Raw genomic sequence first — 21,151 nt, forward strand, 5'->3', positions numbered from 1 at the left:
TAACAAAGATGCAGCTAAGTTGAGAAAATCCAATGATTCCCTTTTACAGAGATCATAGGGAGGACACGTACTGCAACAGAAAAGAACAAATCTGACTCCATACTAGATCTGTTCCTTTGGCTTTAACACTGTGTCTTGTTTTCTAGGCTTAATCTTGCTGGCTCTGCACCTTTTTAAAAAGAATGTTGCCTTTAGCCTGAAATATACAGGAGAGCCTATTCTCAAGGCTCTGACCTTTAAGGATGTTAACAGTTTTGCACTCCTGTAAAGATAACAAGTTTTGCAGAATAGAAAATAACATTTGTTATGTTGGAGATTTACAGGGGCACCATGATCTAACCCAGGTGGACAGCTGCAAGAACAAAGGATTCCAACAACAAAGAATTCCTACACCAAGAAGTTTGCAACAACCAAACCTCCCCTTTTTTAGTATAAAAGGAGCTTGAATTCTGACTTGGGAAAGATGGTTCTCCAAGGACATTAGCCTGCCATCTTCTCCGTCTGCCGGCTTTCTGAATAAGGTTGCTATTCCTTGCCCCAACACCTCGTCTCCTGATTTATTGGCCTGTCGTGTGGCGAGCAGAAGGAGTTTGGATTCAGTAACAATAGTTAGCACAATCTGCTGACCTCACCAATAAATGACACTGTCTGCAGAACCTGGGGCCTGGATCCTTTCACACTGTGAAATGGAAAGCTGCAGATTTTAAACGGAGACACCCGAACACTGGTGAAAACTCTAACATCACTTAAGAACTGATCCACTGAGTAATATTTGTAGCTATTGTTTCTCTTCTATTCAGAGCACGCCCTTCCAGTAAAGGCACGCTGAACCGGACATCTGAGCTCTTTCAAGAAATCAGCTTGCAGTAAGCCTGAGTGAACTGCAGAGTCAGAGCCCAGTGTGATAACTGTTCTGTTATCATCCGTGATAGGCGGTGAATCATCACTCATGTGTCCCGTTTGTCACGTGAAAAATACTACAGTCACACAGAGTAACAGGAGGCTTAGTAAATTTATAAATCCAAAGAAAGCAGGGGCCTTCAGGATAAATCTGCCAAAGGCCACCAGATGTCCAGTCACCTGGTCCAGGTATGCTCTCCCCCAGCTGATATCACATTCCAGTGCTCCATTTTTCAATATTCTAAGCAGTAACAAACCTCCATCTAGTCTGCGTGACCGTCTCAGGAGAATTCATACTGCTCATCTACTTCTGATTTGGAATATTTCTCAGTGGTCAGTCAATCCTATATCCTGGAAAGTGCTGTTAGACAGATGGTAATACAGATGTTGTAGTGACCACTCTGGATTTCTTTCTAGCAAATGCACATGCTAGACTCTAGGCCTCTCCAAATATCCCCTCCCACAGCATGGAATCCACCTCTCACTGCTTCTCTCAAATCAGAACCCAGACTGAGCCAAACTTCTTCACCTGATCAACTCTGCTTAAAGAACCAGAAAGCTGTTAAGAATCATGTGGCATTTTCTAGTGGCATGGCCCACCATGATGAGCCCCTATCACACACAGACTTGTCCTCCCAAAAGAAAGGCCAATGCTATAATAGGGAACGAACAAATCTGACTCCATATGAGATCTGTTCCTTTGGCTCTAACCCTGTGATCTGTTTTCCTGGGTTTAGTCATGCTAGTTCTGCACCTTTTGTAAAAGAATGTTGCCTAGAGCCTGAAATATACATGGTAGCCTATTCTCAAGGCTCTGACCTTTGAAGATATAACACTTTTCCATTTATATAGAGATAAAAAGTTGCAACAGGGAGTAAAATTTTTCTTGTTGGAGGTTTACAGGGACATTCATTATGACCTGACCTATGTGGACAGCTGCAAGAACAAAGGATTCTGACACCAAACTCCGACAGTTTGCAACAACTAACTGCTTTTTAGTATAAAAGGAGCCTGAATTCTGACTTGGGGAAGATGATTCTCCAGGACATTAGTCTGCCATCTTCTCAGTCTGTCGTTTTGCTGAATAAAGTTGTTATTCCTTGCCACAACATTTCAGTCTTCTGATTTACTGGCTTGTCATGCAGGGAGCAGAACAAGCCTGGACTCAGTAACAATGCTACAATCTAGAGAAACTGTTACCCCTTTCACTTAGGTGTCTTCCTTTTCTGTCCCATTGCATCAAATCAGCTTCTGGGCATGTTAAAAATTGGATCTGTGGTCTTTACCTCAGATCTGTTAAGTTAAAAGAATGGAGCTCAGGAACTTTTCCTTTTTAATGTCTCCAGATAGTTTACATATTGTACTTTGAGAATCACTTGGGGTAGGTTTTCACTAAGACTCACTTCTGCCCCAGTGTTCTGTGGCTCTGGTAACATTCAAAGATGTCAGCGTGTACCACAAAGGAGCACCCTGCAACCGTTGGCCACCCCATCCTCAAACCATTGCCACGGTTGTGCTCAGGAAAACACACAGGGCAGAATGGGATTGGGAAAGACGTGAAGACTGAACGTCATGGATGTGTGTCAAGTTCAGTGCCTTCACTTCTGACACTGCAGTCTTAGTTACAGCACTTAACCTCTCTAATTCCAGGTTCTCTACCTGCAAAAGGAGACTGAACACAGAAAAAAAGAAATGCTTCCCAGATTGCAAGAAGATTAAATGAACTGATGAAAGTGCAGGTTCTTGTACATGATGATGCTCAATTGACACTGGAATTTACTCAGTAAATGAACTATTAGTTTCCTTTCCAATTTCCCATCTGGAAAGTGATGCTGACAGCACCCTCTGGCTTGGGGGTTATTTTGAAGATCACGTTAAGAGACAAGATGGGACCTGGGGCTTGGGACCCTGTGCTGTTGTGCCGACACCTGGACTAACATCTCCTGGAGCGACAGAATAAAGGGAAACTATACGGAACTAAAAATAACTGCATGCATATGCAGCTCAGTTCAGGCAAATTATGAACAGTAAGATATAAAAAGACAAAAACCTAACTGCCACCTATGAGCTATCCAGAGCAAAAGCAGGGTACTGCACATGATCCTTGCACACAGCACCGCTAGCAGGTGGGCAGACCATTTAAGCCCCTCGTGTGGCCCACCAGTCGTCCCCTACTCTCACCCCATTTAAGGAACCAGCTCGCCCCCCCATCAGGAAGTGGACAGGAACGTGTTACTTATTCCCCCTCCCTCGTGCTGCGACACAAGTACTAAGAAACCCTTGCCTGAATTTCTCATCTGGCCTCTTATCAATTTCTATTAATTAAGGAGACCAAGAACCCTGGTTGATAACAGATGCAAGCGAGAGATATTCTCTACAGATACCATTGTGAAGGGTGGGGACCCCGAATTCCTTCCCCTACCTTGAAGGAGGAAGTGACAAGGTGACCAGGGAATCTGAGAGATGAGTTACGTGGCCGGCTGAAAAATGGACCTAAGATGCCCATGTCCTTACCCCTGGAATCTGTAAATATGTTACTTGACAGATGTGATTAAGTTAAGGACTTTGAGATGGGGAGATTATTTTGGATTATCCAGGTGGGCCCTAAATGTAATATAATTGTCCTTGTAAAAGAGATACAGAAGGAGATTTGGCTGTGAAGGGAAAGGGGCAATGTGACAAAGAAGCAGGAGGAGGAAGTGCCATGTGCTACAAGGAAGGGGCCATGATCCAGAAACTAAAAAAGGCAAGGAGACAGCATCTCCCTTAGGGCCTAAAGAAAGAACCTATCCTTTTTCTTCAAAACTATCATTTTCCTTTTTAAAATGTCTTCTTTGCTTTTGGTTTCTTGATATTCAAAGATGATGATTTAGTGAGTTAAACAGTCTAGATGCATTCATCTTTGAAAGAGAGATGGTTTCAAATTTGTAATTGCCATGAATATTTAAATTGTCTCAAATTATTGTATGGGTTTGTTTTTGTTTGTTATAAATGAATTTGTTCACTAAATTAAATATTCACTTGATAAGTAAGTGTAAGTCTAAAAAAAAAAGAAAAACCCAACCAACAACCTTGATGTTGTCCCCACAAGACTCATTTCAGAGTTCTGACCACCAGAACCTTATACATTTGTCTTGTTTTAAGCCACCAAATTGATAGTATTTTGTTACATCAGCCTTAGGAAACTAATACTGGTGGGTTTTTAAGTGAAAATATTTTTAAGAAAGTAAGGGCAGTATTTTAATAATTTATAGAGGAGAAGTAGCTGAAACTCTAAATAAGATGGTTTGAACTCATATACATTTACCTCCTAGCACTGACAGGGCATCCACTAAGTGCCTGGCACAGGGCAGCCTAGTGTCAGACTGACACAGTCTACAGCTGTGTGTATCCCTGTTCCCTTTGTGCCTCCCCCTGCCACACACACACCACCGGAAGCATCTCTTGGAAGGATGCTAAGTGCAAATCTAGGATAGAGACAGACTGGCACAATTTCCCCAGAATCGGGTTGCAGTGTCTCCAGAATCAGCTTCCTGGAATCTTTTCAGCCTTTGAGTTTCTCAGATCCCCTCCAGGGATCCCGTCCCCATAGAATCTGCCCAGGTCAGGAGACCCAACAGGAAGGGTAGAATTTTTTCCCTCCCCATCCCTACCAATGTTCTCTGCTAGCTGTCTCCATTTTATTTGTTTCCTTTTTGTCCCATTTTTTACATCCTCACTCTCTCTGCCAGAATCTTATTGCCGACTGATTGTAAAGCTAAGTTCTGTAGTTAAAACAAAACCCATGTAGCCAATGCACAGAGGCCCCTGAGCTAAGAATAGGATGATCGTATAATTTATCATCCACACAGGGCACTTCTGCATTCAAAGCAGCACTGAGACTGGGGATCTGCTGGAGCTGCCAAGCTCCAGCAGCAGATAGTGGCACAGCCACCCAAAGTGGGACCGCAGCAGAAGGGTCCTCCGTCAGCCAGGCCCCCTCTTCCCTTGTCCTCATTGACATGACAGGCTTGTGGGTGTGTTGGGTTTCTAGGAGAGCCCTCCAGAAGCCCCAAGGGCTGAGCAGAGTCACCTGGGATGGAGAAGAGAACACCACTTTCTTCACTCCCTTTCTCCAAGGACATCACCTGAACCAGAGCCAGTTGCTTTCCTAGGCAGGGAATGTGACTCAATAGGCCAGCGGGTAGCCCAGCCTCCTGGGTGCTGGTCCAGATTGTGGCCTCTCGCTGTGTAATAGAAAAGAACAAATCTGAATCCATATTATATCTGTTCCTTTGGCTTTAACTCTGTGCTCTGGTTCTGGGCTGGTTCTGTACCTCTTGTGAAAGAATGTTGCCTAGAGCCTGAAATATACAGGAGAGCCAATTCTCAAGGCTCTGACCTTTAAGGGTACAACATTTTTCCATTTATAGAAAGATAAAAAGTTGCAAAACAGAAAATTACACTTGTCTTGTTGAAAGTTTATAGGGACACCATGACCTGACCTACATGGACAGCTGCAAGGACAAAGGATTCTGACACCAAGAAGTTTGCAACAACAACGACACCCCCTCCCTTCTGTAGTGTAAAAGGAGCCTGAATTCTGATGTGGGGAAGATTGTTCTCCAGGACATTTACCATCTCCTCGGTCTGTCAGCTTTCCAAATAAGTCATTATTCCTTGCCCCAACACCTTATCTTCCAGTGTGTTGTCCTCTGGTGCAGCGAGCAGAACAAGTTTGGACTCAGTAACACCTAGTAGAATCATCAGGTTAATGAATGGGGAAAATATGATTTCCACCTGCATGAAGTTACTCCTAGTGTCTTTCAGACACCACTTTAAAAAATGCAAGGATGTTCTTAGCCCAGAGGTTAAAATCCTATGTTCCAAAATCCTAGGGTTTAGGAGGGAGGGTGTAGCTCAGTGGTGAGTGTGTGCTTAGCATGAATGGGGTCCTGAGTTCAATCCCCAGTACCTCCATTAAAAAATAACTAAATGTAAATAAATAATAAATAAACCTAATTGCCTACTCCCTCAAAAAAACAAAACACAAATGAAAGATGTATAAGACTGACACACAAAAAAATCTAGAAAATATTGAAAAACATTTTAGGAAAAACGAATAGAGTGATATGCTGTGTTTATAGATTAAAGGATTAAATATTGTAAAAATGTCAGTTCTCCCCAAATTGATCTGTATTTTCAATGCAACAACAACAACAAAACCAATATCCTAGGGTTTAGCAAAAATTATACTATCATGGAGTTGGTGGCCGGATGGGGGTGGAATATGTAAGCTGTTTTACATGTTTCAAATGTTCTCATGGAAATTAGCCCATGAATGCTATCCTAAATCTCTATATTGTAACTGGAAATGTCCTCCAACTGAAGACCCCCAGCAACATGCCTGCTGTTGAACAAGTGGGCTTATTATTCACTAGAGTTAGGAAGACCACACCCAAGGCCCCTGTGGGGAGCTGGGGGCCTCTCAGTAAGAGGGAGTCAGAAAAGACCCGTTGCAGGACTCGGGCTTGTGTTGGGTGATTTGGGGAGAGGGTTCTAGGAAGCAGGGATGTTGTGATGCTGTCAGGAAGAGGGTAATCCTATGCTTGGACATCTTCATAAACTGCATCTCGAAGAAAGGCAGACTAGACCAGGACAGCAGCCTTCTTTGTTAAGGAGCAGCACCCTCTCCCTCTACTGGGGACAAGGGTGTGTTTGGCCTGTTTTGTGGCTTCCTGCTTTGTTCATGTTCAGACATGATGACACAGCAATCTGACTCTCGTCCTGATCCATCACCCTCGCCAGGTGGCCTTGCCTGGTGATGCTCTGTGAGGTTGTCAGGAAGCATCCAGCCGTGAGTGCTGGACCAGCTCCTGCAGGTCAGGAGCAACTCTTCTCTTTCTCATAATAAAGCAGTAATAGCCACTGCAAAATATGACCAAGTTTAGCACTTGCTTTGTTCTTTTCTACGGAGGGCTTATCATTAAATAACATCTCATCATATTATTTTCTTTAGATAAACACTGGAATACAGTCCTTAATGGGATAGAGATGATATTTCAAATCATGGGCTGCATAAATGAAAAGTAATCAAAAGGCCTGTGGCTAAAGACAATCTCATCTTGCAACATACAAAGATGCAATGTCTGTCTGCAACTTTGAACCAAACCCCAGGAGACCACAGAAGGCTGTGTGTGTCCTCATCAGGCCAGGGACCTCCCTCCCCACAACGTGCCTTCCTCACAGCAGGCAGTTCCCTCACTTGTGCTGGCTTCCACCCACAGCCCCATGGATGTCTCTCCAACACCCTGACCTTTCCTCTACTCTGGAGAGTTTCCCAATAGCCCCTGCCAGTGTGTCCTCCCATCTCAAGGACAGTTGAGGATAAAGATGTAAAAGCTGCCTTCATCTCATGCTGGTCCATCCTGGCAGGATGGGGAGACCCCTGCCTGCTGCTCTAAGCACAGCCGGAAATCTAGAATAACACAAGTAGCAATCAGAGGACTCCAAAATCTGATCAGAGGGTGGAGGGCTAGTTTGAGAGCCTAGTGAAGGGAGGGACAGTGGCAGAGACACTTGTGTTCCCCTTGCCCAACAGTAGGGGGACTCCAGCCCAGTATCTGAAGGCGGCCAGGTGGGCTCCTTCCCCCTCTGGTGGCACAAGGTCCCTCTGACAGCCCAGGCCAGCCCGACACCACTAGCAAAGGGATGGATCTGACCCCCCACAATGGCACTGGCCTTTTATGCCAGTGGAGACACTGTTTCCTCACAGGCTGAGACCTCCCTTCCTACCCAGGGATACCAGGGCGTGGGCAGCCACGCCCGGAGACCCCTTTGTCCCACCTGATGAGAGAACCTCAGCACCCGGGCCTGCGAGAGCCCCTTCCTCCCCTCAGGCAGCCTCAGCAGGGGTGACAGGGACCCCAGACACCAGGCAAACCACACAGGAGAGCAGAGTGCGGCAAAGCCTTGGGGAACTACACCGTCATTGGAACCGGCAGGACCACAGGCCAACCAGGAGACTGTCTGCTATTAGAGAAGATTCAGAGAGGACCCAGAGTCCCCGTCACGACAGACAAAATGTCCACGATGGGGAAAACCACCAGCTGTACCAGGAACCAGGACAACCACAGCTCGACTGAGTAGGACGTTGGACTTATCTGACCCACCAGGCCTTTAAGGCAGTCATGCAGAAACCACGTCAACAATGACAAATCCTCTTGAAATAAATGAAACTCACAGAGACCCTGGTCCTTTCCCTCTGCCCCAGACTGGAGGCCGCTTTTTAGAGACGCTGCTTCTGTTACACCTTATTTGTTATTTTTCTTATCTGTACGAGGTCTTTTCTTTGTTGTCACGGCCAGTGATAAAAGAAACGTTCACATCTGGAGACACAGAGAGTCAATTCTGGCTTATACATGAGTTAACTTGAATTTGATGCTCACTGGAACAGTCCATTAGCTGCCGATTGAACATACATTGTACATTCACTGTCTTTAAAGAAAAGGGCACACTGACCAGAAGTAAAGACTGTCCATGTTAAAAATACAGGTTAAATGCCCGTCTTCTTGGGACACCAGTGCTGGTCCTCCTTGGATGCAAAGTCCCAGGTGCCAAGGCCATATTGTACGTGCTGGGTGTGTACGTGCTGGGCTGTTTTTTTTTTTTTTTTTTTTTTCTGCAAACTTGAAGAAATGTATCCCTGACTTACTTGTTTAATGTTCTTTGTTCTGACAAGATATAAAATTGTGCTGAAACCACGCTTCTCCAGAGCAGTTTCTCAGAGGACTTCTGGGCTAGTCCTCCGTTTGGCTCAAATAAAACTCTTTCCTATTCTTGCTCTTGATTTTTTATTAATTATTTTCATCGACCTTGGTTCGGGACATCTCAGCATCTGCATCCTACAAAGAGGGGTGATGGCCATGGGTTTTGGTCATGTTTGGGCGGGGGGACAGGGAAAGCCCCTCCCTCCTCCAGACACTGACACATTTGAAGGAAGCAGAGCAGTGAGGATCCAACACACGTGTGGGAAAGGGTTTCCCCCATGCGAGCAGGACAGTGGTCCTCACCTGGGTCTCTCTAGGACCCCCGCTGCCCACCCCTGAGGGCCAGCACCAGTGCCTCCCGTTCTCTCCCCAGTGAAGAGGGTGGACAACAGGAGCCAGAGCCGAGAGGGAGTAGGGGACACGTCCTCAGTTGAGCCAGTCGGATCTCCGGCAGCACATGCAGTCAAGGAAGATGGAGGAGTTGGGAGGTGGGGGTGGGTGACCCTGCCCTGGGTGCCAGGGCTCTGGGGCTGGTGGTCAGCCTCATTTCACACAGCCACAAACCTTCTGAGCACCTGCTTTGTTCACCAGCTGTCCCACCTGGGAGGGGCCTGGGCTGGATGACAAACTTCTCTTCTGTCTCTTTCCCCTTCTCTCCCTCTGGTTCTCTCTCTATCTCACACCCTGGGGTGGGGTGGGGGTCTCTTGACCTCCTGCTAGCCTTTGAAAGAGGACCCACTTGCAAAGCTTTGCAGTTAAGGGCACCTTTCAGGAGCTTCTAGACCTGGAGCGGAGGATGTCCATCACGCTTCTCAGTCACTGGCCACTCTTCACCCATCTGACCATTCTTCATCTGAAAGCTTCCGTGTGCATGTTTCTGGGGTGGTGTCTGCCCTCCATCTGCACCAGCTGTGTGAGGGGGCTATGCAGGGTTGGGAAAACATTCATTTGGAAGATGAAAAGAGGAGTTATATATCACACTCTCTTGGAAAATGCCTCAAAATCCTCTTTTGACTTTTTTTTCTAGGTCCCTCTGTCTCGGGTTTTGATCAGGGGTTATTCATTCATTGATCAAGTCTCATTAGCTGTGATCTTCTGTCCCTTATCTGGTCCACAAATCGCACCTCTAATTCACCTTAAAATTGGGGGGAATTCAGCTCACTCCTTCAGACGTGTTCAGCCTCCCAGCATAGTTCTCAACAAATGCTCTCTGGGGTGGACAGGGAATGAATACATGGTATTCCTCAATTCCTTCTTCAAGAATCTAAAGATAAATTGAATTATACCACTCTTCTGTTTACAAACTTCAGTGCCCCCTCCCTCATTGCTCTTAGAAAAAACAATTGGAAATCTGGACACAGTGACCCCCACTGCCAGCATAACCCCAGCCCTCCCAGCTCCTTGTCACAGCCTGACTCCTTGCCTGGTGCCACTGATGGGCGAGGCCCCCCACCATGCTGCTGCCCTCTCCCTTCCTAGTCCTCCCCCTGGGTAACTTCTTTTTTTTTTTTTTAATTGAAGTACAGTTGGTTTACAATGCTGTGTTAACTTCTGGTGTACAACAGCATAGTGATTCAGTTGTACATATATATATATATTCCTTTCATTTTCTTTTTCATTATAGACTATTATAAGGTATTGAATATAGTTCCCTGCGCTATGCAGTAGGACCTTGTGTATTTGTTTTATACATAGTAGTTTGTATCTGCAAATCTGGAGCTCTCAATTCATCCCTCCCCCTCCATCCTTCTTCCCCTGCCCATAAATGTACGTTTTCTAGTTCTGTGAGTCTGTTTCTGTTTTGTAAGTAAGTTCAGTTTTTTGGAAAAAATGAAAATCAAAACAATTTGTCGTTTTTTTTAGATTCCACATATAAGTGATAGCATATATCTGTCTTTGTCTGACTTACTTCACTTAGTATGATCATCTCTAGGTCCATCTATGTTGCTGCAAATGGCATTATTTTATTCTTTTTTATGCTGAGTAGTATTCCATTGTATAAATATACCACAGCTTCTTTATCCAGTCATCTGTCGATGGACATTTGGGTTGTTTCCATGTCTTGGTTGGTGTAAATAGTGCTTCTGTGAACAATGAGATGCATGTGACTTTTTGAAGTAGAGTCTTCTGCAGATATATGCCCAGGAGTGGGATTGCTGGATCATAGGGTAAGTCTAATTTTACTTTTTAAATGAATCTCCGTCCTGTTTTCCATAATGGCTGCACCAAACTATGTTCCTGCTAACAATGTAGGAGGGCTCCCTTTCCTCCACACCTTCTCCCTGCTGGGTAACTTCTAATCATGCTCTCACTGTCTGCTGCATATGGTTGCCTCTGGGGAGACTGGCCTGACCCCATTCCCCCTACTCCCAGGTCTTCACCCCATCACATTCATGCTGTTCCATTCCTGTCTGTGTCCGTTTTTTTGTTTATCACCCTGTCCATCAGACCTCCAGCTCCCTGTAGATAAGCTACCCACCTTCCATCTGGGAACATGCAGAACCCCTAGGAGGCATTCAACAGAAAGCTGTTCTGGGCAAGGTCTCTGCTGGTTTCTATGTGTAACAGCCCCTTCATAGGGACCTCACCAGGTTCTTCCAGGACTCGCTGCCAAAGCCCCTCTCTTCATTTTTGACTTCTGCTTTTCAGTTTGGAGTCCTAGAAAATATCACTAGAAAGAGACAGCTGGCACTGTCTCTCTAAAGTTTCCTTTTTCACACCAGAGAACAGGTTGCTGGATGTCAGTGCCAACAGGAGCGGGAGGAGTTGGTTAAACTTGGAAGGGATGCCTGTAGCAGGACTGGGCAGCCTGTTTGTCATAAAGTATTTTAAATCAAGAATCAGGTGTCCCTGTGTGGAAAGGCTGAGGTCTGATCGTGAAGCAGAGAAACTCAGTGGACATTTTCTGAGTTTCTCCCGTGTTCTGGGTTGTATCCAGCCTCCTACATCAGCAGTTACCAGTACTGATGATTTGCTCCCTAAAGACGGGGAGACTGAGGTTTGGATAAGGAGAGGAGGGTGCGGGAGATCAGCAGGGGCAGATCTGGGCTTGCAGGTGAGGCAGCCCACCTAGATTTCCTCTCTGCACCAGAGAAACGACAGAGGATGTGGAGCGAACAGACTTGCAAGTCCTAAAGTGCCTTGGAGAGGTTTTCTTCCCACTGCCCACCCAAGCTTATCCTTTGGTGGTGCGTTAACATAGCCCTAAAATGCTCCTCAGGGAGTTCTAAGTGCATAGCCATCAGGACATTCATTCTCCACTGCCTCAGCCCCATTGAGAAGCAGTTTTAGGGACCATGAGTGTCCCCCACAGTCATGGTACTGAACAGTTAACCTTTCAAAGGAAAATTGGTTCAGCAAAAATAAAGTTTATTCACAACAAATGAAGACAGCACATATGAGTGACAAAAAAATTCTTTACTTTTTTAAAAATTATAGTTGATTTACAATGTTGTATTCATTTCTCGTGTACTGCATAGTGATTCAGTTATAAATATATATATATACATATATTTCATATATATATATACACATATATTTCATATTCTTTTCCATTATAGGTTACTACAAGATATTGAATGTAGTTCCCTGTGCTATACAGTAGGTCTTTGTCATTTATATATTATAGATATAGCAGTTTGTATCTGCAAATCCCAAACTCCTAATTTATCCCTCCCCTTTTCCTTTTGGTAACCATAAGTTTGTTTTCTATGTCTGTGAGTCTGTTTTGTAAATAAGTTCACTTGTCTCATTATTTTAGATTCCACATGTAAGTGATATGTGGTATTTGTCATGTGATAATTGTCTTTCTTTGACTTACTTCACTTAGTATGATAATCTCCAGGTCCATCCATGTTGCTGCAAATGACATTATTTCATTCAAATTCATAGAAACAGACAGTAGAATGGTGGCCACCAGGGTCTGGGGGATGGCAAGTGGGGAATTTGTGTTTAATGGGGACAGGGTTTCAGCAAGATGAAAAGTGTTCTGTGGATGGACAGTGGTGACAGTTGTACAACAATGTGAATGTAGTTAATGCCACCACAATGTGTACTTCAAGATGGCCTGGTTTGACCCTCTGTTTCCTGCTGCCAAGTGAGGCTCCTGTCCTGGCTCCCAAGCCCCGCTGTGACTCCTGCTGTAGTCTTGCCTGCTGTCCCAGGAAGGGTCAGGTCAGCCTGGGGGCAACAGGGGGCTGCAGCCCGTTCCCCAACCTGAATAAATAAGTCTAAGGGTTCAGTGTCTGAACATACAGAAGAGTAAGACCCTTGGCAAGCCTAATCAATGAAAACAAAAGGAGAAATACACGCGATTAGAAATGAGTCATGGAGAAATTGTCATGTATAGAGAGGAAATTAAAAAATCCAAAGTTCTTGTATTGCAAAACTAGGTAAATATACTGAAAAATGGACTTAAATTCATTTTCTAAAAAAATATGTAAGTAAAATTGATTCTAGAAGTGTTCCAGTACCTAACTTGCCCAATGGGAAAAACCCAGAAGTACCCCAGTGGGTGCCCAGACACCCCCGACCCCAGTAAGACATTTTACCCTTAAGTAGAAGATGATTCTGAAGCCAAGTAAATGCTTGCAGAATAAAGAGCTTTTCTTTTTTTTTTTTTTTTTTTTTGGTTTCTTTCTGTTTGTTATGCACACAAAAGCAAGCTGCAGAATGATTCACCTCACATGTGAATATTGACAGCAAAAATCATAAGTAGAGGTTATCTCAGGAACATAATAGTAGTTTGGTCTGAAGGAATCTGCTAAAATAAGACCACGTACAACAGGGAACCCCTTCTGATCATCCCCAGGGATACTGAGGAGGCTGTGACCGATATGTACATTCTCCCCAGAAAGCCTTGGTAGTTTGAGAATACACAGACACTTTTTTTATTATGACAAGGAAAATACATGTCTTCATACAAGTTAAATGGTGAGACATTAAACCATCCCATTAAAGCCAGCAACAAGACAGACAGGCCACCCGAATCACTATCACTTAACACTGTTCTCAAATGCAGTTGGCTGAGAGGAAGAAACAACGGGAATTCTTGGAAAGGGAGAGGCAAAAGGAAATCTTAGAAACAGTAAGAAATCACAATTAAGGTGTCTGATGGTAACACTGATATACAAAATCAACCACTTTCCCGTACATCCGGTTAGAATATAAAATGGAAAAAAATCAGTCCATTGAAGATGGTAGCCAGATGATAAAATACCTAGAAACAGACAATAATGAGTTCATGGATCCTATCTGAACAAGACCGTAAAACTCAACAGACGACACAGAATTAGATTTGAATGCAAGCCTAGATTGTAGTATTCTTGAGATGAAGGACTCAATTAATCTATAAATTCATTGTGATCCCAATTTTAAAAAATGTATGTGTGTGTGAGAGAGAAAGAGTTAAAGAGAAAGAGAGAGCAAGAGAGTGTTGAAGGGAGACTTGACTTGAAAATATTTATATTAATATGAATATATTATACTAATAGGACTGAAGCCTCGGGAACAAAACGCATTCAAAGGGAGACAAATCAATAAAACAGAAGTAGACCAAAACAGAGGAATTTAGCTTACAAATAAGGCGACATTTTGGACAAATGAGGAATAGACTATAATTGTATGACAGAATATGCACTGTTACATATTTTGTTGGTTCAACTGACCGTTTGGAGGGAAAAAAACACATTTTTACTTCCATTTCCTGCAATAAATAAAATCCTGAAGATGTAAAGATAAACGAATGAAACCATAAGGATTTAGAAGAAAATATGAGTAGATTTATTTATAATCTCAGAATGGGAAAGGCCTTTTTAGGACTGGAAAAAAATTCCAGGATCTAACCAGGAGAATATGGATAAATTGCCAACATAAAACTTTAAACTTCATATATATGACAATACATAAGCAAATCAATAAATAACATCAAAAGACAAATAAGAATGTTTTGAAGACATAAGACAGAAAGGTTTCAAAATACACAGGCAAATTATTTAAGAAAAAGCCAAAATTGTGTAAAGGACATAAGTTTACCAAAAAAGAAAATTACCAGAAAACATTTGAAATGATGTTCAATTTCACTCATAACAAAGCGAACTAAATCCAAATAACACTGCAATATCATTTTTCACCAGACTGGAAAAACAGTTATTTGATAATACCCAGCTGCAAAAACTAAGAAATGGACCCTTTCATTATACTCTTGGTCAGTTTATCCAGTGATCAATCTTTGAAGAATAATCTGGCAATATCAACACAAATGTTAAATGCATGTAACCTTAACTTAACATTAACTCCATTTCCAAGTTGGAATTTATAAGATACAGTCACAAAAGGATGCTTGGATAGAAGTCCATCTGTGTATAAAAATAAAGACAGGAAATACTCTCTACTTTCACTAGTAAAAGACCAACCAAAGGAATTTCAGTACACGGGGACCACGGAAGCCTAAGTGGCTACTGGAAAGAGTTAAGAACAACTTTCTATGTCGTTACGGAAAGATCTCTTAAGAAAGCGAAGTGCAGGGTGCTGAGAAAGGATTGAAAAGGAAGGTCTCTCTCCATGCCCCCTGTCTCCCGTCCCTTCTTCCTTTCCTGGAAATGCCCGCCCTCCCCAGGAGATTACTGGTGGTCCCCTGTGAGAAGAGGAAACAGGGATGTGGGGGGCCCTCATTTTCACCCCTTTTCTTTTCATACTATGTGTGCATCTTCTCCTAATTACTACTACTTTCTTTTGAAGTATAGTCAGTTACAATGCATCAGTTTCTGGTGTTACAGCATAAGGTCCCAGTCATACATAGACATACATATATTCGTTTTTATATTCTTTTTCATTGAAGGTTATTAAATGGGCAGAGTCATTATTCAGGTGGCTGAAATAAGAGCTCATTTTGTTTGCTTTTTAAATATTTTGCTGTATAAAATACAAAACCAAAAAGTTTTTTTTTTTGAAGCAAAAGGTAGTAGGGATCAATTTCAAAGAGCAATAAGAAATGAAGCATTCTCTTTATATATAGAACACTTCTAGTTGTTTCTAAAGACAGTGTAATAGAATAAAAACACAAACAAAGAAAAAAGAAGATTATGTATCATTCATCCATCCCATCGAACCCTAAGGATGGCCCTGCTCTGAATGACATGATGCTGGAATTCCCTTATTGATCAACCTCCTTGTTGTAAACTAGGTGCCTTCTCTGAAGGTGCACACATAGCGCTCACACACACACACACACACACACACACACACACAGAGCATGCAAGTGCCTCCACCTTCCTCAGTGCAAATAAATCCACGGTGTTATCCAGAACGGAATAAAATAAATGACTGGAGACATGTATGCAATTTCTTTTGCTCTGAAAAATCTTATCTTCCCTCAGGATGTAGCCATTTTGGGCATTAGAAGCAAACTGAAGATGCCCAGGAGATTAGAAGCCTTCTGCAGTTTTGGGCTCTGAGAGTCCCTGGATGGAACAAGAGAACAAAGACACTGTCTTGTGTCTTCCTGTGATCTCATTAAACAGTAAGAGTGGAAGAGGCAAAGTAACTGTCATCAGCTAGACAATGTAAGTGGAGAACCGTGCCACAGCTTGGAGTTAAAATTAAGTTTCCCTTGGTTTCAAAACACACATCTCCAGTGAATCCACCCATTCAGCCAGCTTGCTGGGTGATGAGCTTGGGGGGAGCAGATCCCCGAAAACCAGAAACTGGAGCTACTGGCTGTGCAGCCCCTCCTGCTGACCAGCACTGGCCTGTCCCCCAGGAAAGCCATCAGTCACTCCATCCCCTTCCTAGATGCCACCCTGCAGGGAGCAAGAGAGGTCCCAGCCCCGCCCCCTGGCCCTGACACGTGGAGAAAATCATAGAACACTTTACTCTATGTTGGGCATTTGTATGGATCCCCAAATTTCTAAGATTAATCAAGTCCAATAGGTATGAAGCAGCCAATGCATTATTATTATTTTTTTAAGAAACACATAGACAGTTTAATCTAGCTTCAGCTATTATTACATTGGGCGGTAATTCTTACTGAACTCTATTTGCCCTTTGGGTTTTGCCAAGCAGAACAGACTCACTAAACTACCCTCAACCCTGGCCAGTGTCTGGGGCAGCACAGGAAGCTTGGGGGGGCCTGGGGTTGACAGAAAGCAACCTGACTTAACTGGGTCTGGTCCTGGTTCAGAGTCAACACACACCCGAGTCCTTCCTAATTCTCTTGACAGGGTAGGTTGGCCGAAATCAGACTGGTAAAAGCATAATGTACAAGACCAACTATGACTGCCTGGTTCCTAAAGTGTCAAAATAGCATAAAACTATTTCTCTCTACCAACAGTCTTTGGTAGAGAAAAATGAAGTCCGAATTGAAGGAAAACCAGCCATTGGGGCCATTGGGGTTTTCGTTTTAGTTTAGCTTCGTTTGTTTTCACCGGTCAATTACTGGATGGTTTAGCGAGGTGGTTTATTATTACTATTACTAACGTCAATCTAGGTTTGTACACAGCAAAAGCAGATGCTGGATTTTAGTGAGGACCTCACGGTGGGTGACGTGCAGGCGTGCAAAACCGACTGTCCAGGCCTCCCCAGGCAGTCAGTCCTGAGCTACCCGGACCTCTCTGCAGGGCTCTCCAGGCAGTAGGCAACGGGCCAAGTGACCTCTTGGTGGTACTGCTGACCATAAAGATGCTCCAAGGGTATCAGATGGCCCATGTGAGAGGGTTAAACAGAAACGTGCTGAGACTATTACTGAAAGTGACAAGGAAGTTGTAAGCCGTATGAGTGACAGCGATACGGTACATCGGACCCTAGGATTTAACGCTGCTGAGGGCTCAGCACCCCGAGTTCTCCCGAGGCACAACAACATCGCCCATCTGTGTGTTTCCGACATGCCGGGGACCGGGCCCAAGTTAAGCGAAGTCCTTGGACACAGCCTCGACGAAGTTGGGCGCAGACATGAGGATGCCGATGGTGCAGATGATGGTGAAGACGGAGAAGGCCATGAGGCACAGGCGGTCCACCACGCAGGCCGCGAACTTCCACTCGCTGCACACGGCCTCGCTCTCGTCCTGGCAGCGGAAGCGGTTGGCGATGTAGCGCACCTCCTCCAGGATCTTGGCCAGGTCCGGGTCCCCCTCGGGGGGTGGCCCGCCGCCGTGCAGGAGGTGCTCGTCGTGCGTCGGGGAGCAGGCCAGGCGGCCGCACACGACCCCCGAGTCGGGGGTCGGGGCGCAGTGCACGCCGTCCAGGCCGCGGAAGCCGATGTAGAGCAGGTTGCCGTTGGCGGCGGGCGGCCCGGCCACGGCGCTCATCTCCACGCTGGCCAGGCTGCAGCGGCGTTGCTTGTGCTGGCAGGCCGGCCGCACTCTGTCCTCCCCCGGCCTCTTCATGCGCAGGAACCATGCGCACCAGTTCAGGAGGATGACTCTGGTCTGCGGAGACAACGCAGCGTTAGGAGCAGCGGCTGGGAAGGGGGCAGCCGCTGATCCCGACGGCCAGGGTATCCTAGAACACCAGCTCTACCTCGAAGACCCTGGGAGTGATCCACTCCTAGATCCCCATGCCTTCCTGGGAGAGTTTACACATGTAAACGGTGCCAACGCATGACAATGGTTGAATCCAATGTGAGGCAATTATAAGGCAAGGCAGAAAATCACCCTGGCAAGGAGCCAGGGGCGTACTGCAATCTCGGGGGAGAGACGGACCTGTAGGGGGAAGGGGCTGTCTTCTAAGGGAGTCCTGAGCTAGGCAAGTCACCCTCTCTGATCCCTCCTCATCTGTAACCAGGGACCACCACCTCTAACTCCGTGTGAGTTACCCTACTGGGCCATGGCAAACTCCCAGGGGCACGCCCCTCCCGGAGATTTTAATTGTTCAAGGGCAACCTTGTAACAGGTGTCAGTTACCCCATGAACTCCCAGCTTGAAGCAGTTCAGACTGTCACGGTACATGGCTACATTCTTTGTATGAGGCCCCTTTGTCGCAAGCAGGTTTAGGAACTTGTCCTGAGAAAAGGCAAGTGCCAAGAAAGTCATGTGGAACAGAAAATGAGGGGAGCGTGCTCCCAAGATCTGAGAGGCGCTGTGCCAACAGGTGCTGAGCCGTCAAGGCATAAATATTTAGTAAGTGGTTTTGACCTGTCTAAATCACAGAACTGCTAGGTATTTCTTTTGTCCTAGGAGCTCTGTGAAAAAATCCAAAACAAACAAACAAAAAACTCCAAGACAAAGGTGTTGTGAACTAAGGGAATTTAGGACCCTCTGCCTAATCCACTAGGCTGCAGTGACGACTGAATGAGATGATTCTGGAGAAAGCGCTGTGAGAGCTGGGGTTGGCAGACTTTTTATAAAGGCCCAGATTGTAGTGTTTCAGCCTTGCTGTCCGTAAGGTCTCTGTCGCAACCACCCAGATCTGTTCTCAAATATGCAAAGGAACAAAGACGTTTCTTTTCTTTTTTTCCAAAAGAAAAATTTTTTTATATGGATTTACTGGGAACCAGGACCTTGGACAGGCTAAGTATGCCCTCTACCACTGAACTATTTCCCTCTCCCACCAACAGGGTTTCTTCTAATAAAATTTTATTTGCAAAAGCAGTTGGCAGGTTGGATTTGGCCAACAAGGTCGTAGTTTGCCAGCTTCTGGTCTAAAGTGTTTTATGAACATATATTGCCTACTTGCATAGATGATGCTAGAGAGAAATCACTGTGATTTCTTCTTTCTCCCTCCAATGGAAAGAAAGGAACCATGTGAAACCTCAATCCAGATTAAAAAAAAAAAAAAATCTTGCAAGCCTATTTAGACAAATGCATGAAAAGTGGGCCCTTTCCCTGAAGTTATCCGGATACTGACTAGAATTTGGGTTTTTGATGGTGGGTAAATTCCATCAGCAGGACAGCAGGCATGTGCCCCATCTGTAGGACAGGCAGCAAGTGGTGACCATTTTTATGACTTGGCATCAAAGATAAGGAGACTGGTCTTGGCGATGGTGATGAATAAGAACAAGTAAGAGCATTTTCACGGCTGCTGTGAGGACCACCCTCTGTCCACAGCAGAGTCTATCCTGCCCACACCCTACGGACAACACTCCAGAGCCCGGACCAGCCAGCCTGCAGATCCTGCAGGGTTTTGAAGGATCACAGACCTTCCACAGGTGGCTTGTAAGACCAGCCATCTCTCCCAGGCCTCTCAGGGCTCTGTGAGATGAGGATAATTTTCCCATTTTATAGATAAAGAAGCTGAGGCTCAAAGAGGCAAAAAAAAAAAAAAAAAAAAAAAAAGGGCTCAATGTCACACAGTGAGTCTGAGTCATCTAACACCTAACATGTTCTGACTTCTGCAGCCTCATCGGTCAAAAAGTCTGTTAAGTTCTCTTCAAGCCTCCTGGGACTTTAGCCCAAAACCCTCTCAGAAGGTACCAGAAAGACTGGACCATGGCTGGAGGGAGCACACTGCGCAGCCAGTGAGTCTGCCCAAACCCAGAGGTGGCCGCGCAGGGCATCACACCAGAGCTTCTCCTGGACCTGCTGCGTCCAGGTCTGCGCATCCCCGGGGCACATCTCAAGCTAAGTCTATTTTGAATTTCACGGCCTGAATCCTTAGCTTTCAAGGCTAAAGCATCTCAAAAGATGAGATTCTCCTCTTGGCACTGATCAGAGTGTGCCTGTGACCTCTTCAGAGGGCATGGTTTTGTTTCTGGCTGTGCAAATGTCACATAATGTCACCGCACTGGCAGGATCGTCTTTATAGCAACAGTCCATAATCAGTGGCCCTTGGAGGCTGTTTATGTCTCAGATACACGTGGAAAGAAAGAAAAACGCAGTGTGTTATATAAAGGGAGACGGAAACACAAGTTTCATATTTTCTTTGCACCATTGGCCTGAGCGTGCTCTTGAGCTGAAAGGTGCATTATTAGCATATGCTCTTAATTAAGATTTCTCTGGAGCAGGAAAGGGCTCCCAGATCATTAAAAATGATTTTCTATCTTAATGCCTTAATTCCTTTATCTTTATATCAGTCAAAACATCAGAAATAAGAATATGTGCTTATATTTTTCCATTTCCATAAATCCTGGAAGGAAAAAGAAATTAGTTGAAATGGTTCTCAGTTGCTGGTAGAAGTTGGGGGAGGGGCAGGAGTCTGAATAGGAGTAAATAAAAGTTAAAAAGTCCAATTTTACTTTGACTTTGACTTTTGGAACATGTAAATGTCCATTTCAAACAGATGGATGGATAGACAAAGTGTATCAGGTTTACAAGAAACTCAGACGAGAATGCAGATGAATGAGTGTTAATATGTCTCAGAGTTTTTTTCTCTGAGCGGGATGGACTTCTCAAGACAAGCCTGCAGACTGGTGATGTGACTGTGTGGGAGGTGGCACTACTTCCCGGAGCTCACTCTACCGCTGATGCAATGAGTTATTAAGTGTAAGGACTTGCTGTGGAAACGAATTCAAGGGCACACAGTCACTCTGTAAAGCCAACTTTTTAAAAAAATTGGTCCTTCCTAAGTTAAAT

The 21,151-nt window shown here is 44.7% G+C and overlaps 1 protein-coding gene across 1 annotated transcript in view; it reads right to left on the minus strand.

Moving 5' to 3' along the window:
* Positions 1 to 14,655: 14,655 nt before the first annotated feature.
* The window catches only part of LOC105104257 (neuronal acetylcholine receptor subunit alpha-7), a 105,105-nt gene continuing 98,609 nt past the window's right edge, over positions 14,656 to 21,151 (minus strand). The window contains exon 10 of the mRNA XM_064480498.1: positions 14,656 to 18,070. Coding sequence (XP_064336568.1) covers positions 17,549 to 18,070 — 522 coding nt within the window. The 3' untranslated portion in view covers positions 14,656 to 17,548. The remainder of the gene's footprint in view (positions 18,071 to 21,151) is intronic.

This window comes from Camelus dromedarius, chromosome 29 (genome assembly GCF_036321535.1).
Source record: "Camelus dromedarius isolate mCamDro1 chromosome 29, mCamDro1.pat, whole genome shotgun sequence".
Taxonomy (NCBI): domain Eukaryota; kingdom Metazoa; phylum Chordata; class Mammalia; order Artiodactyla; family Camelidae; genus Camelus; species Camelus dromedarius.